We start from the raw sequence: 14,998 nt of genomic DNA, 5'->3' as shown, positions 1-14,998 counted from the left end.
GCTGTGCCAGCCAGCTGCCCCCCCACCTTTTTTTTTTTGCAAGGAAAGATTTGCCCTGAGCTAACATCTGTTGCCAATCTTCTTTTTTTTTCCTTCCCAAAGCCCCAGTGCATAGTTGTATATCCTAGTTGTAAATCCTTCTAGGTCTTCTATGTGAGCTGCCATCACAGCATGGCAACTGACAGACAGGTAGTGTGGTTCTGCAACCAGGAAACGAACCTGGGCAGCAGAAGCAGTGAGAGCCCCGAACTTTAACCACTAGGCCATCAGGGCTGGGTCGAAACTTTTTTTTTTAATGAAAAAAATGTTACCTACTTTTCTAGTTGGCCAACTACTTAACCTCTCTAAGCTTCAGTTATCTTACCTATAAAATGGGATGATGATAATAATGCCTACATAGTAGATTATTGTGTATAATAAATAATTTCACAAATCCATGTTAGTGCTCAGCAGTGTCTGACACATTGTAGGGCTCAATATTAGTGTCAACTAATATTAAACAATAATAGTATTTTATATTTAAATAATAATACAATTTAGATATTTATATTTATAATTTATAGTAATATTATATTATTAACATAAATATTAAATATTTAACAACTACCCTGTGAGGTAGATGCTATTATTATTCCCATTTTGTAGATGAGGAAGCACAAAGAGGTTAAATGACTTGCCTGGGCAATTTGGCCCTGGTACCCACAGTTATATCTATTATGCTTTTTTGTCTCTCACATGACAATCTTAGAAAATTTGTATTAAATAATATTTTATAGTTTAAAGAAATTCTAAGTTAAGGAATCAGGTCAATTGCCACAAGACACTGAATGAAAGGAATTATGGAGTCTATCAAACTGAGAGGGTCAGGACCTCCTCTATAAAACTTGGTCATTTCCTAGAAAAGAAGAGGGCAGGGGAGAGAATAAGAAACAAGAGAATTTGTGAGAATCAGAAAAAGAGACAACAGATTACACAGGAGCAAGGAAGCAGGTGGGTGGGTAAAAAGCAAAATGGCAGGTGAGACTTGGGAGCAGCAATGAGAAAGTTTTCACCTTTTTAGAAGAAAGGTAATCAAACAAAGGGCTTCCAAAAAGAACTAGAGAAGAACTTACTCTGGAGATATTAAAAAATAACCTTAATATAGCCACCTTTTATCACATTATAAGTTTATTACCTACCCACCCTTGGCTCCTTTCCAACTTACTTGGCTATAACATACACTTAATGATAAAGAAACAACAAGTTTGAATCAATACCTGATATGGCATCTGGATCTTCTCCATGTAGAAGCTTCTTAAGTTTCTTACTAACCAGAGCCAATAAAGTAACGGGTGTCTACAAAAAAACAGGTATTTTCAAATATTTAATATTATTTTTGGGGGGCCAGGAATCTAACATAGAAAAAGAACCCTCAATATTTTTGACCAATGACTAGTGGAAGAGGATTGCAGATGGGGAGAAGGGACAGGTAGCAGAAGGCCTCTGAATTATTATGGGTATGAATACTTGAAATTTTTTTAGAATTCTTAAAATTCTATTTTGTACTTTCATGTGTGTACTATCTCTGAAATGAGGTTAACCAATCATTTATTGTTCTTCAATAATAATATAAATTATTTGTACTTCCATAATAGCACTGGTCTAAATAATCTTACATTGTAATCACATGGTCCATATAGTGAATAGTAGCTCTAAAATACATTACAACATTATTCTCTTAAAATAGATAAATACTCCTTTTCCAGTTTTGGTTACACAAAGGTAATCCCAGATTACAATATGTATTTGGGGGAAATAATCCCTTAGCTAATATTGTTACAGAGGGCACTCCCTAGACCTACCAAGGCTGGACCTCATGTCCACATAGCTCCTTCATCCTGGACCCCAGGCTACCTTTCTGTTAGCGTCTATTGTCCTGCTAATTTCCAGCCATGAAGCTGCTCCCATTAGTTCATTCTGTCATTCAATAAAAATTTAGTGGGAAATTGCTGTGTTCCAGGCACAGTTCTGGGTGATGAATAAGCAGATCAAGTTTCTGAACTCATGGAACTTATATTCTCATAGGAGAGAGAGACAATTTAAAGAAATCAGCAAATATATAATTCTAGGTAGTGATAACTACCATTAAGAAAGCATAAATCAGGGTAAGAGGCTAGCGTGAAGAAGATTGGTAGCTATCTTAGTTAGGGAAGGCTTCTGTCTTTCTGAGATGGTAATGTTTTGAGCAGAGATGTGAACAGATGTGAAGGAGTGAGCCACAAGAAGATTTGGGAGAAAAACATTCCAGACAGACAATAGACAGCATTAGGTAAAGCCTGGTAACGGGAAAAAGCTTGGCATGTTTGAGAGTCCCTATCATAAACACCCACATCTCCGCCTCCCTGAAATACCTCATTTCCTAATCTCCACGGACGAGTCATCAGAGCTGCTTCTCCCTGCTTCCTGAATCACACCGCCCCACTTTCTCCAGCCTAGGTCATGTTCCTTTTCTCCCTTTGTGGCCTACTACAAAATTTGAACCAGTATGTTTCTTTATGACACTGCTAGTTCTGACATGAGGGGGAGGTAAAAAAAGAGAAAATCCCTTCTAATTTATTGGCCATATGTAGGAAAGAGGAGAATTCATTTACCCAGAGGAGAAGGCAGGGTGAGAAAGAAGAAAGTGGAGAAGCTTAGTGGTAAGGAAGAGGGAGGGAGAGGAAATGTTCTTTCTAAATTCCTAGCTGGAAGCTGGAACCCATGTTGCAAGTAAACTATATACATGAATTTTGGTTTAGTGATTGTAGAATTAAAAATTTATGGAACCTGGGCCCTAAACTCCATTTATTATATTTTTGGTTGGAAAACTAGGTGCAGAGTACCTAACAACTTACGAATGACCTTTTAGAATATATTTCATTCAAAATTCATAACTAGGGGACTACCGCTATTGTATATACTTAGTACCACCTTTTTCTCTGAAATAATGGAAACGAAATATCAGTTAAGGTTGACAGAACTGCTATAAAACTTGAACCAATGTGTTTCTTACGACATGAGAAAAATTTTTTAAGCAAAAAAATTGAAGGAGGGTACAATTCTTTATAGAGGCTTTGGAGAGAGAAATGCCACTTAAAAGTACCACTGCCTGCTGCTAAAATATAGTAGTCAGGCTAAAAAACAATCTTTTTCTAGGATGTTTCAAAATATATCAAGAATCGGACCACGTCTTACTAACCCTGTTGCTACCCCTCTGTTTGAAGTCACCATATCTCTTGCCTAGATTATTACAACAGCCTCCTAAAAGGTGTTCCTGCTTCTATCCTTGCCCCTCTACAATCTATTCTCAACACAACAGCCAGAGTTATCTTTATAAACGTCAGTAAAATCAGGCCAATGTGCTGCTCAAACCCTCCAATGAGTCCCCGTTTTATGCCAAGGAAAGGCAAAGTCTCTCCAATGGTCTATAAGGGCCCCTACCTCTCTGACTCCATCTCATACTACTCCCTCCTCTGCTCATCACTTCCTTGCTGTTCGTCAGCACCCAGGCATGCATCACCCCTAGAGTCTCTGATCTAGAAACCATTCTCTCTGCATAAAACCACTACCCCAACCCTCACAGCCATTTCATTGACTTTCTCTCCTCCCTCCAGTCTTTGCTCAAATCTCACTTAGTGAGCCCAACTTTGGCCACCCTGCTTAATACTATAGGCTTCTGCTCACTTTTACCCTAGCCCCCACAGATCCCCTTAACCTACTCTTTTTCTTTTCCCTATTGCATTTATTGCCTTATATCAAACTATATGTCTTGATGATTTATTGTGTGAATTTTTTTTGTCTGTCGTCCCTCATTTGGTTATAAGCTCCTTAAGGACCTGGATCTTCGTGGGGTTTTTTGGTAGTTTTGTTTGCTGATGTATCCCAAGCACCCAGAACAGTACCTGGCACATAGTAATGCACCAGAAATGGGCTAAAGGAACTAATCAATATACTTGGAAATACTGACGTTGTTTTAAGTCTGCTTCCTTCTCTTTAGTGGATATTGGGAGACAGCATTCCTTCAAACTTTGCACATTATAGGTACTCAGTAAATTAATTATTAAGTAAATGATTTACCTTTTTGCTTGACACAAATAGGTTAGTAATAATATGCCCAGGCAAAATGACAGAGATACCTTGAAGAGCTCAGAGTGATTCTCCAGTAGAAAACAGACTAGTTGTTCTGCCTGTACTTTTAAAAATGATTTGGCTGGCAAAACGGCTTTGGCAAGAGTTTTCAGGACTACCGTTTTGTTATCATACTGTAAACAGAAAGATTAATATTAGCTTGAATGGTTTTTAAAAGAAAAAACAGCATAAAATTGTAAAACTGTTATTGCAGTTTTTTCACCTGTTTTTGTAACTTGTAGGCATTAGCTTCTGATGCAATAGCCATAAAAGCAAGAAGCCGTCGTAATTCTTCTCTAATGTTGGGCAACAACAATCTTAGATATAGTTGTGTTGCTTCAAGTGCTTCTGTTTCTTTCTCATTTTCTGTTACATGGGTTATAAAGAAGACAAAGCATGGGAGAAAAAAATGGAGATTATAGTACTTAGTAGTCAATTAAAATGCTATGATGCTATATTTGGTTTGTGAATTTTTTTTTACACTTAAAAGTTTTTATTATGAAATATTTCAAATACACAGGAAATTTCTATGTAATTCTATATAATATATCAAACACCTGTGTAGTTACATCCAGCATTATCAAACAGTATTTTGTTTTTAACATTAAATTATATGGCCACCTACATAGCTAACAATGTGACATATTATATCACTCAATTTTTATTTTGCTAAAGGTCACCAAATTAATACATCAGAAATTAATATTTCCAGATAACTCAGTTCTATAATCCTGTACTATATCAAAATATGTTTCTTAGGATGTCCTTGTGATATAATTACCTTCGAGCTAATGTCCAGTACTACACTGGGGATGCTTGATAGTATTTTACAGGGCAGGCAACAGTAGTGAAGTGAAAAAAGACTCCATGAAGTACTTTGACACCATAGAAGAAAAATATTAAAATGTAACACTCATATAATATGTAAAATTTTCTACAACCTGTATCTTTAAAAATGCTTTATTATGTAAAAAACTAAAGTTTAAACATTTTTTCTTACCTAAAAGTTCAATAATTCCTGAATGAATATCAAAATACTCATCAGTTAACAGGCAATTTCTCTCTTGATTATAATATTTTACTATCACATCAAAGAGTATCTTCTTCTGTATATTCAATCTTGTCTCTTCATTTCTGTTTTGCACTAACTGCTGACTAACTGTAACTATTAGCTGGTCAGGGAAATATTCCAAGCATTCAATTGCTGCATTAAGCCAGTTATCAACCCTGGAGGTAAAAAACAAAATACAATAAATGAATAGTTAACATTTCCAGTTGACTACCTAAAGTGCTGTTTGACAAAATATAATAAAATCTAGCTTTTATTTAACCAAATATAAAGAAACTTTTTTTTTCTTTTTTCTCCCAAAGCCCCCTGGTATATAGTTGTGTATTTTTTTTTTAGTTGTGGGTCCTTCTAGCTGTGGCATGTGGGATGCCGGCCCAGCATGACCTGATGAGCAGTGCCATGTCTGCGCCCAGGACTCGAACTGGCGAAACCCTGGGCTGCCGCAGCGGAGCACACGAAACTAACTACTCGGCCATGGGGCGAAGAAACTATTTTTTAGAGAATCATTTCAATAATTTGGATGACTGAGGGAGTAAATGAGAGGGGATAGCTTTTTTCCTCACCAATTACCACCACACCTTTTGTATTTTTATTTTCAAGAAATAAAAATTTTTGACCACCTTTTCATTATTTATTGCTAGTTTTGTTAGATTTTGTTCAGGGGAGTTCTTCTGTACTGTTCCATTCCATTGTGCTCCCCCCCACCTTTCCCCAGTCCAATCATTAGGTTCCTATAGTTCTATTATTATTTGAAAATAAGATACCAAATATTTCCCCAATCAAGATGCACTGTCTATCCCACCACACACTGTTTTCCCTTTATTATCTCTCTACCCCAGTAAGAAAATAAATTTAGGACCCTTTTACTCCTCCCTCCCTTCAGTGATGCCTTTGGAAGGCCTTTAATTCCCTTCTCTTCATCTGCCACCTTGCCAATCCCCAGGTTTTGCAGTCAGGTTAGTATTTATTAAAATTTCCCTTAATACTAGGTCCCTTCTGTTTTGACTTCTTATTTAGCACTTAAACATTCCCACACAGCCTTACCATATCAACTTGGAATTAATATGTTTGTGTGTGTGTGTGTGTGTGTGTGTGTGTATGCGTGCAAGCGCACACGTGGGTACAAAATCAGAAAGAGAAAACAGTAAGAGAGCACATTGCCTACCAATGTTTTCTTTCCTCTTCATCTATTTCCATCTTGGAGTTCTGGTTATTTCTTTGTAGTCTGATTAAAATCTTTCCTCAAATATTTTCATAAGATGGGTTTTCTGAGTGATATACTCTATGAATTCTTGATAATCCTCAAATATCTTTCCTTCTTCCCTTTTCCCTCTTTCCTTCCTTCTCTTTTTCCCCCCCGACAGGTGGTGTATCTTGCCTAACATGTGTGACTCATTATCTTCTAGATCCTAGTGTTGCAGATGAAAAGATTAATGACAGTTGGATTGCTTTTCTCTTGCATGTAACTTACCCTTTCTACCTGGAAGCTTATAAAGACCAACTGGCTACTGTCAGTTTCCTGCAGAGGCACCTAAAGAAATTCCGTTTCTTTGCTGGCGTCTCTATACTCTTCCTGACTCGGACGTTGGGGAAGACTCAGCCATTTGTTTGGGTCTTTCTTGGCCTATTGTGAATTCGGGAAGCTTGCCAGGTACATACAAACAAGACTACAGCTGACTATCTAAGTGGGTCCACAGGTCTCTGATCGCCAACCTCTTCTCAGGATCTGAAGGTTTCCGGTCCTCAGCCTGGAGTCTGATGTTCTTTTGTTATTTGGCCCATGGAGGAGAAAGCATGATATCACTTCTTGCTGCTGGAATCCCAACAGTACTCAAGGTCTTATACCTACAGTTCCTAGCAGCCGGTTTATTCAGGAGTTACAAATATCCTGGAGTTGGGAGTGAAAGAGAACGGAGCCTCACCCAGGTTACTGGGTTCCCTGACCATCTTCTCTACAAATATTTTATGATAGGCCTTATCTCACTGGACTATAATGTTTTATTTCATGAATGTCTCCCCTACTAGACTGTAGATTCTTTTAGGGCAAGGATAAATAAACTGGTAGAAACTGTGATGGTTATGTTATTTTAGGGTTATGAAACAGAAATTGGAAAACACTCAGGGCTGGTGAAGGGAAAGGATGATTGACAAATCATGAGTGAATTCATATGAATGAAATCATTCTGATTTCCAATGATGATCTTGCTGGTCATAACCAGTGACTTTCTACAGCAGATCAAATGAGAATTCACAGTGATTAATTTACAAAACAGAGATGATGTCAGCTTATACATGTGGATATGTTCTCATATCTTAAAATACCAAGGACAAAATACTGGAAAGAATTTTTTAGTTATAAATTATTTGATAATAAAAATGGTCACTTACTCAGTTAGACATAAGCTTGGAATAATCTCTCTGTCTAGACAAGTGTTTGAGATAATGAGATCTTCCTCTTTACTTAATTGATGATTTTGTGTTTTAACTGGAGGCTCCAAAATATTTTCCAAGAATGGAAGGTGAATCAATTGAAGAATATGTAACAATGTTTGTTGTTTCCAAACTTCTTCCACAGCTTAGAAAGAAAAATAATGTTACCTTTCAGATTGATAAATAACATACACACATTCAGCCAATATTATAAAATTTTTTAGTTTGTAAATAATACAAAAGAAAAGCTACCTTAATATAATATAATGGGTTAAATTAATGCTAGGATAATTTAAATTTGCTAAATTACAATTTTTCTTTCAAGATTGACCTTTACATAAACATCAGGGTTATGAGCCATATCGATTTTATTTTCTGGTTATGTTGATTATAAAGTGATATTATCTAGCTTTTAAGGCCAACAATAAGTTAATTCCAAATATAAAAAGCTACCGGTCGTGATTTTTTTGATGCTTATAAATTATTTTGTACATCTGAGATTACTGATTATTTACAATTTTATTCAAAGCAGCATGATAATTGTAGTTTATTGTTTTTAAATTAAAATACAGAATTAGGGTAATCTTAACTTGGGTATCTGGTCATTCCTGTTAAGAGTTAATTAAGTTTTTCATTATCCTAATCATCAGATCATAATTAATGTTTTGTTTGTCCTTTAAATAAAACAAAATTTTAATAGCAACAGTGCTAGTAAATCTCTTGCAGAGCTCCCAAGCCAGTAGCCTATGCATTAAATTTGGACCATAGCCATGACTTGTTTGGTTATAAAGTATTTTGAATCAAACTAACATATAAAAATGGGAGATTTCATGTAAAATTCTGGGTTTCAAGCCTCTGTTTAAAAAAATCATAAGGTCTTGGGGCCAGCCTCGTGGCGCAGCAGATTAAGTTCGCACGTTCTTCTTCTTGGCGGCCTGGGGTTCGCAGGTTCGGATCCTGGGTGTGGACATAGCACCGCTTGGCAAAAGCCATGCTGTGGTAGGCATCACATGTATAGAGGAAGATGGGCATGGATGTTAGCTCAGGGCCAGTCTTCCTCAGCAAAAAGAGGAGGATTGCCAGTAGTTAGCTCAGGGCTAATCTTCCAAAAACAAAAACAAAACCATAAGATCGCATAACACTGGGCTTGAATTAATGCCTGACCAAAGTCAGCCAATGTGAATTAGTGGCCATCCCTTTTGTATTGGCATATTATTTCCAATTCACCACAAACCCCTCCTCTCCCCACTGCATCCCCAGCAGTGAAGCTGAGTGTCAGTTACCATTTTCGTGGTACTGTCATGTTGATTTTGCTACAGTAAAAATCAATTTCCCCGTACTGATATCTTTGTGTTAAGTGGGAAAAGGAAAAACAGCCTGAGAGAGTCATGCAAGTCAAGCAAAACAATGGTATATATTCTTCGTACATATTTGATAATTAAGTACTCACTGGCTCTCTGATCTTGCTGGCTCCTAAAGGCATCTGAATTTGCTACTTCTGAGTTATTGGCCAAAAAGAAATTGAATTAACAGTCTTTTAGTAAAGACCTGAGATCATAAATAGCCTCTAATCAATCAGTACATATTTGTCAAAACCAACCTTTGGGCATGGCACTGAACCACGTGCTAGAAAAAGATACATAAAAAATAGTGGATCTTCAGCAGCCACACCCTAAGTAAGGAGGCAAGGATAGTCACATAAGAAATGAGTGAAGCCAAATTTTATCAAGTCACCAAGAAGTATAAATAGATATATTATGAATAAGTCCAAAAGTGGAAAAAAGATTATTTTGCAAGAGCATCAAGACAGAACATTCATTTATTCAGCAAATATTTATTGAGATCTATTTTGTGCTAGGCACTGTTGTAGGTGCCAGGGATATAGTGGTAACCAAAACAGGCAAAAATCCTTGCCCTAATGGAGCTTATATTCTAGTGGGTGGAGGGAAGCAGACAATAAACAAACAAACAAAAAGTGAAATATGTAGTGTATCAGTTGTAAGTTCCATGCAGAGAAATTAAGCAGAAAAGGAGAGAAGTAGTGCTGTGGGATAGTGCTGCATTTTTAAATAAGGTGTGGGAACTATTTTGGGAAGGTGATATTTGAGCAAAGACAAACCCAAAATGAGGAACTTTCTACAAAATTTGTCATTAGTGCTGTTGAGTTGATTCTGACTCCCAGTGACCCTGTGTACAGCAGGGTGGAACCCTCCTGGGTCTTTTGGTGCCATCCTCTCACCTTTCAGTGCTATATCAGACATGCTCCACTGCTATTCATAGGGTTTTCATGGCCAATTCTTTCAGAAGTGGGTGGCCTTCCTAGTCTGTCTTAGTCTGGAAGCTCTACTGAAACCTGCCCACCATGGATGACACTGCTGGAATTTGAAATACTGGTCACACAGCTGTCAGCATCAAAGCAACATGCAGCCACCACAGTATGAGCACCGACAGACAGTAATGTGGTTCCCTCACCAGGAAACGAACTCAGGTGGCAAAGAGTGTCGAATCTTAACCACTAGACCACGAGGGCTGGCTCATGTACATGTATAACAAAGATAAAAATAAAAATGTTTAAAGAAGTATATAAGAGTGCCAGCTTTCCTTTCCTACTGTGACAATTTATTTATTTATCCTTCTCAGTTTCCCCAACTGTAAAATGGGAGTTTTACCTGTCACTTTATAGGCTTATTGTTAGATTATAGATAATATAAAATGCACAACAAATTGCTTAGCACAGAGAAAGACCCAATGAGTGGAAATTATTTTTATTAGTATCATCACTGATAAATTACATCCATCTTTATTTAGAAATTTCTAGAGGTACCCCATATCCTCAAGGGAAAATGATGGGACAAGTTGATTTTTCATTTGTAATAGATAAAAACTGTACTTTTGTTGGCTCTTCTTCTTCTGCCTGTCTTCCAAATATTCCTCAGAGTTCTCTTCTAGCTCCTCTTCTCTTCTCATTCTACACCCTTTCTTTGGGCATCTTGTATTTCCCTTATTAAGCTTCTCCTAATTACTGTTGATAATCTCGCTCCTCCAGTGTGCAAATCATGCTTGTCTTACTTCTGTCATGGTTTGACCAAATGCAGTACAGTGTAACCATTAATTGTGTATGCATCCCTCCTAATTGCCCTCAGTATGGAGTTCTTCTTTCCACCGTTAGTGGCATTATAATTAGTGGCATTATAAAGAGAAAACCACAAGCAGATGAAATAAATAGTAAAAAGGAGTAGAACCACAGGTAGCCTAGCTAGTTTGTTTTGAAAGGCAAAGGGCAGGGAGATGTTTGGGAGGTGTTTATACGAAGGACAAAGGATCTATGCTCATAAGAAGATGGTCTTGGATTATAAATAATAAGCACTGGTACTGAGTTCGCATGTTTTTTCTGGTAGTATAGACTATAACACCTCCAGTTAATCTGATCATGGTCATTGTAAAAAAACAAACTAAATGTTATTGGATCTATGCTGCCTCACCTGTTTTGTCTGATGCAATCACTTTGTAGAAGGAAACTCTTACAGGGAAGAGGAGTAGAGATTCAATACACCAAACACTATTTTTATCATATCTGAAAAGTCAGTTCATGGAGACAGTAAAAAGATCAGTGGTTGCCAGGGTTTAGGGGAAGGGAAGGATGAATCATGGAAGCATAGAGGATTTTTAGGGCTGTGAAGCTATTCTGTATGAAACTATAATGGTGGATACATGTGTCAAATGGTGGATACATTTGTTAAAACCCATATAATATATACCACCAAGAGTGAACATTAATGTAAACTTGGGCTTTTGGTAATAATGATGTATCAAAATAGATTCAGGGATTGTAACAAATGTACCACTCTGGTACAGGATGTTGACAGTGAGGGAGGCTGTGTAAGTGTTGGGCCAGGGGGTATATGGGAACTCTCTGAACTTTATGCTCAATTTTTCCGTGAACCTAAAACTGTTCTAAAAAATAAAGTCTATTAAAAAAAAAGTCAGTTCTTCCTTACAAAGTTCTGAAAAAAAATAATGAAAACTGAAATTACCTTCTTTTGAAACGGGCAGAACAGGTTTATCAACCATGGTATTTGGAGGTAAAACCAGATTCCCATTCATTGTATGAATAAGTTCCTCAAGTCTGTCCTCACCAATCTCTTGTGCTAGAGGATTTGAAATAATTTCATCTTCTTGTCTGTTAAGAAATAATACGTGGATTTTCCTGTTATATACAAGACCAAAATTTCAAATATACATTTTAATTTATTTATTAAAACTTATTTACACATTCCCTATTTCCAAAAGGATTTCAGGCAACTTACAATAAAAGACACAAATAATAAGTTTATTAGATAATAGATTATCACCAGAAGAGGACAAATTAGGACAGTAAATAAAGAGAAAAAATATGAATTCTCAGATTAACATGGTTACTATGATGAAGTAGAAAATTCTTGCTCTGAGTTTCCAGATAAGCTTGTTTTTTTTTAAACTTTGGCTAAGTCATTGTTCAAAATTAGGAAGCATACAATTCATCAAAGGAGACACAGTTTTTCCTGGTATAAATTCTAAAAAATTTATGTGATAATGTCCTCCACAACAGTTTTAGAGTAAATGCAGAAATTAATTAATTTTTACATGGCTATTTCTCTTACTGACTTCTGAAAAAAACTGAATGCATAACATTCAAGTTTAGCTGAACGAAGACCGTTCTGCCAGAGTCTAAACACAATATATTACAGTATCTTGGTTAACACTAACCTTAAAGATTCCTTTGCTTTCATTTCATCCGTTAACCCATTCTCAGAATCCTTTTTTCTTTTGCAAGAAACGTAAGATGATTTATTGTCTAGAAACCTGTAGAGACTATTGTTTGAATCTTCAAATTCTAATTCCTTTTCATTTTTGAATAGCTTCATTCCTACGGGTTCAAATACTTTATGGTTCATTAGAACTCGGCAAAGACGAACTCCTTTAAGACGAGAGATGTCATCACTACTTAGGCACATATTTTGCATAAGATGACTTAATACTACATCGACAGCATCAGAACCAGTAAAACAGTCTTTGTATGTTCGTAAATGATGCCTCCTCCTTTTTATTTCCACTTGAGTTTGAAGGGAGTGAATAATACCATCCCATAGGTGAGTAGCTTGAAAAGGACCAGAGCATCCTGAAAAAGAAAATTAAAAATATGTTTCTAATGAATTTAGATTACACAAAAATATGTAAGTTTTTCAGTTTTGACAACCTTATGCTTTCTTATGGCATATCTGCTGCCAAAGTCTTTAAGTTTCTCCTCCTCCCACTTATATAAACCATAATATATCTACTAAGATTGCACCATGTTTGTCTGCCAATAAAAACAGAGTAAACCTAGGAACTTGCTTTACTGATATGAAATATATTATTGTGTGAATTTATATACCCTTAACATTACATGATTAACTGCTAGCTATACTTAATCTTGAAGAATATTATTTCAGGACACATTTAAAAGGAATACACACACACACATTGGAATCTTGATTATTACAGAGCTCTGGCTTCACCAGGATCTTTGCTTTTTCCTTCTTCTTTTTGCCTTTTTGACCAATGACAAGCCCTTCATGAAAGAGATCCAGGGCAAGGAGCTGAATAAAACTAATCAATTTATCTGCCAGTGTGTTCTTGTTTAAAAAAGAAGAGTTTGTGAGGAATAAGGAAAACGTGCAAACAATAAAAATGTCCATCACCTGGAGAATAGTTAAATAAACTACGGCACAGACTTACTATGCAATATTAAGCAGCCATTAGGAAGAACGAGGTTTATAGCATGGAAGGATCTCATTAAGTAGGAGAAACAAAACAAAACAAAAACAAAACCCAAGAAATTGGGCAGAACAATTTGTATAATACCATCTCAGTTATGTAAAAATGAATTCCCAACCTACACACAAATATATGTAAATAAAAAGAAAGAAAAGTCTGGAAGGATAAACTTCAAACTATTAACCTGTTGGAAATTGGATTGCAATGAAAGAGGATGTTCGTTTTTTATTCTATATATTTCTTAATTTTTATAATATTTTTAAATTAATTGGAGACTAATGTTTTTATTGAGACATAATTTACATACCACAAAATTCACCCTTTTAAAGTGTACAATTCTATGGGTTTTTAGTACATTCACAAAGTTGAGCACTGTCACTAATTCCAGACCATTTCATCGTTTCAAAAAGAAACCATCCAGTTAGCAATCACTCCTCATTCCCCTCCACCTCAGTAAATTTTTAATTAAAAAAATTTAAGAATAAGAGAACAAGTTGAAACATCTAGAATGTTGTTTCTAGATTTTTTTTTTTTAGAATCCAAGAATTTAAGCTCTCTCCTTTTTTGACTATGAATAAGTGGAAACAGTATGCCCAACTGTACATAATAATCTGATGTTTATGACAAAATGACAGAAATAAAAGCCCATCACCTTCAAATTCCTTTTGTAACAGAAGCTGTCCGCCTGTCCTTCCATGAAATGTTAGACCGAGACATGGTGGACAGTGCCTCGAGACAGGAGTGGAGGCTGGAGGGCGAGGAGTGGAAATGGCGTTGGAAGAGGGGGGTGATGGGCAGGTAGGGACAGGGTGTGATGGGGTGGAGTGGAGAAGGCTGGGGTCTATGGGCGGTGGAAACAAGGCTATTTTCCGTAGACCATCTGCCTCTAACCTTCTTTAAACAGGTAGGTTAGGTTAAAGAAAGAGTCCCCGTGCTCAAGGAAGCTGCCATCTGGTACTTTAACCCATTGTTCGAAGTGTAGCCTGCTGACCAGCAGCACTGGAGTCATCGGGGAATTTATTAGAAAGGCAGAGTATCAGACCCTACTCCTGAATCCAAACTGCATTTTAACAAAGTCCCCAAATGATTCGTGTGCATATTAAGGTTCGAGAAGCATTGCTTTCCTAGACTCCCCACGAAGAGTAGCTCCGGAAAAGGCAGAGTCGCGGTTCGGAGTCCGGGACGGGAGAGGGCAGGTGGGCCGGGAAAGGGGCGGGGCCAGCAAAGGGACAGACCCTAGAAGCCTGAGGAGCAAAGTCCAAAACCTCCGCTCGCCACAGCTGCCCTCCCCTTCAGTACCCATTTGGGTAGGATCCATAGGGCTACCTGTCCTCCTTTTCCGGCACAAGCCACTTCTAGGGCTCACGAAACTCTGCCCGCTCCGCCCTGGGCCAGGAAGCTCGCTCTGGCTGCCAAGGCTACGGAACCGCGGAGTCAAAAGAACCGCCATAAGCTCGCACGCAGGCTCCGCCCAGGCTCGTAACCCCGCCCTCACCTGACTCGGGAGGCGGAGGCCAGGGAAGCCCCGGCCCCGCCCTTTCCGAGTCAGCCGGAAGT

The 14,998-nt window shown here is 37.3% G+C and overlaps 1 protein-coding gene across 1 annotated transcript in view; it reads right to left on the bottom strand.

The window, feature by feature from the left end:
• DEPDC4 (DEP domain containing 4) overlaps positions 1 to 14,891 on the bottom strand; it is a 24,193-nt gene extending 9,302 nt beyond the window's left edge. Inside the window, exons 1-8 of the mRNA XM_046646006.1 lie at positions 14,768 to 14,891; positions 12,392 to 12,803; positions 11,680 to 11,825; positions 7,604 to 7,781; positions 5,147 to 5,373; positions 4,370 to 4,512; positions 4,155 to 4,280; positions 1,257 to 1,335 (exon numbers count right to left, since the gene is read on the bottom strand). Coding sequence (XP_046501962.1) covers positions 1,257 to 1,335; positions 4,155 to 4,280; positions 4,370 to 4,512; positions 5,147 to 5,373; positions 7,604 to 7,781; positions 11,680 to 11,825; positions 12,392 to 12,803; positions 14,768 to 14,891 — 1,435 coding nt within the window. The remainder of the gene's footprint in view (positions 1 to 1,256; positions 1,336 to 4,154; positions 4,281 to 4,369; positions 4,513 to 5,146; positions 5,374 to 7,603; positions 7,782 to 11,679; positions 11,826 to 12,391; positions 12,804 to 14,767) is intronic.
• Positions 14,892 to 14,998: the final 107 nt, after the last annotated feature.

This window comes from Equus quagga, chromosome 19 (assembly GCF_021613505.1).
Source record: "Equus quagga isolate Etosha38 chromosome 19, UCLA_HA_Equagga_1.0, whole genome shotgun sequence".
In the NCBI taxonomy this organism is placed as follows: Eukaryota; Metazoa; Chordata; class Mammalia; order Perissodactyla; family Equidae; genus Equus; species Equus quagga.
The sequence above is the reverse complement of the archived record's forward strand: the minus strand, read 5'-3'. Positions and strand labels throughout refer to the sequence as shown.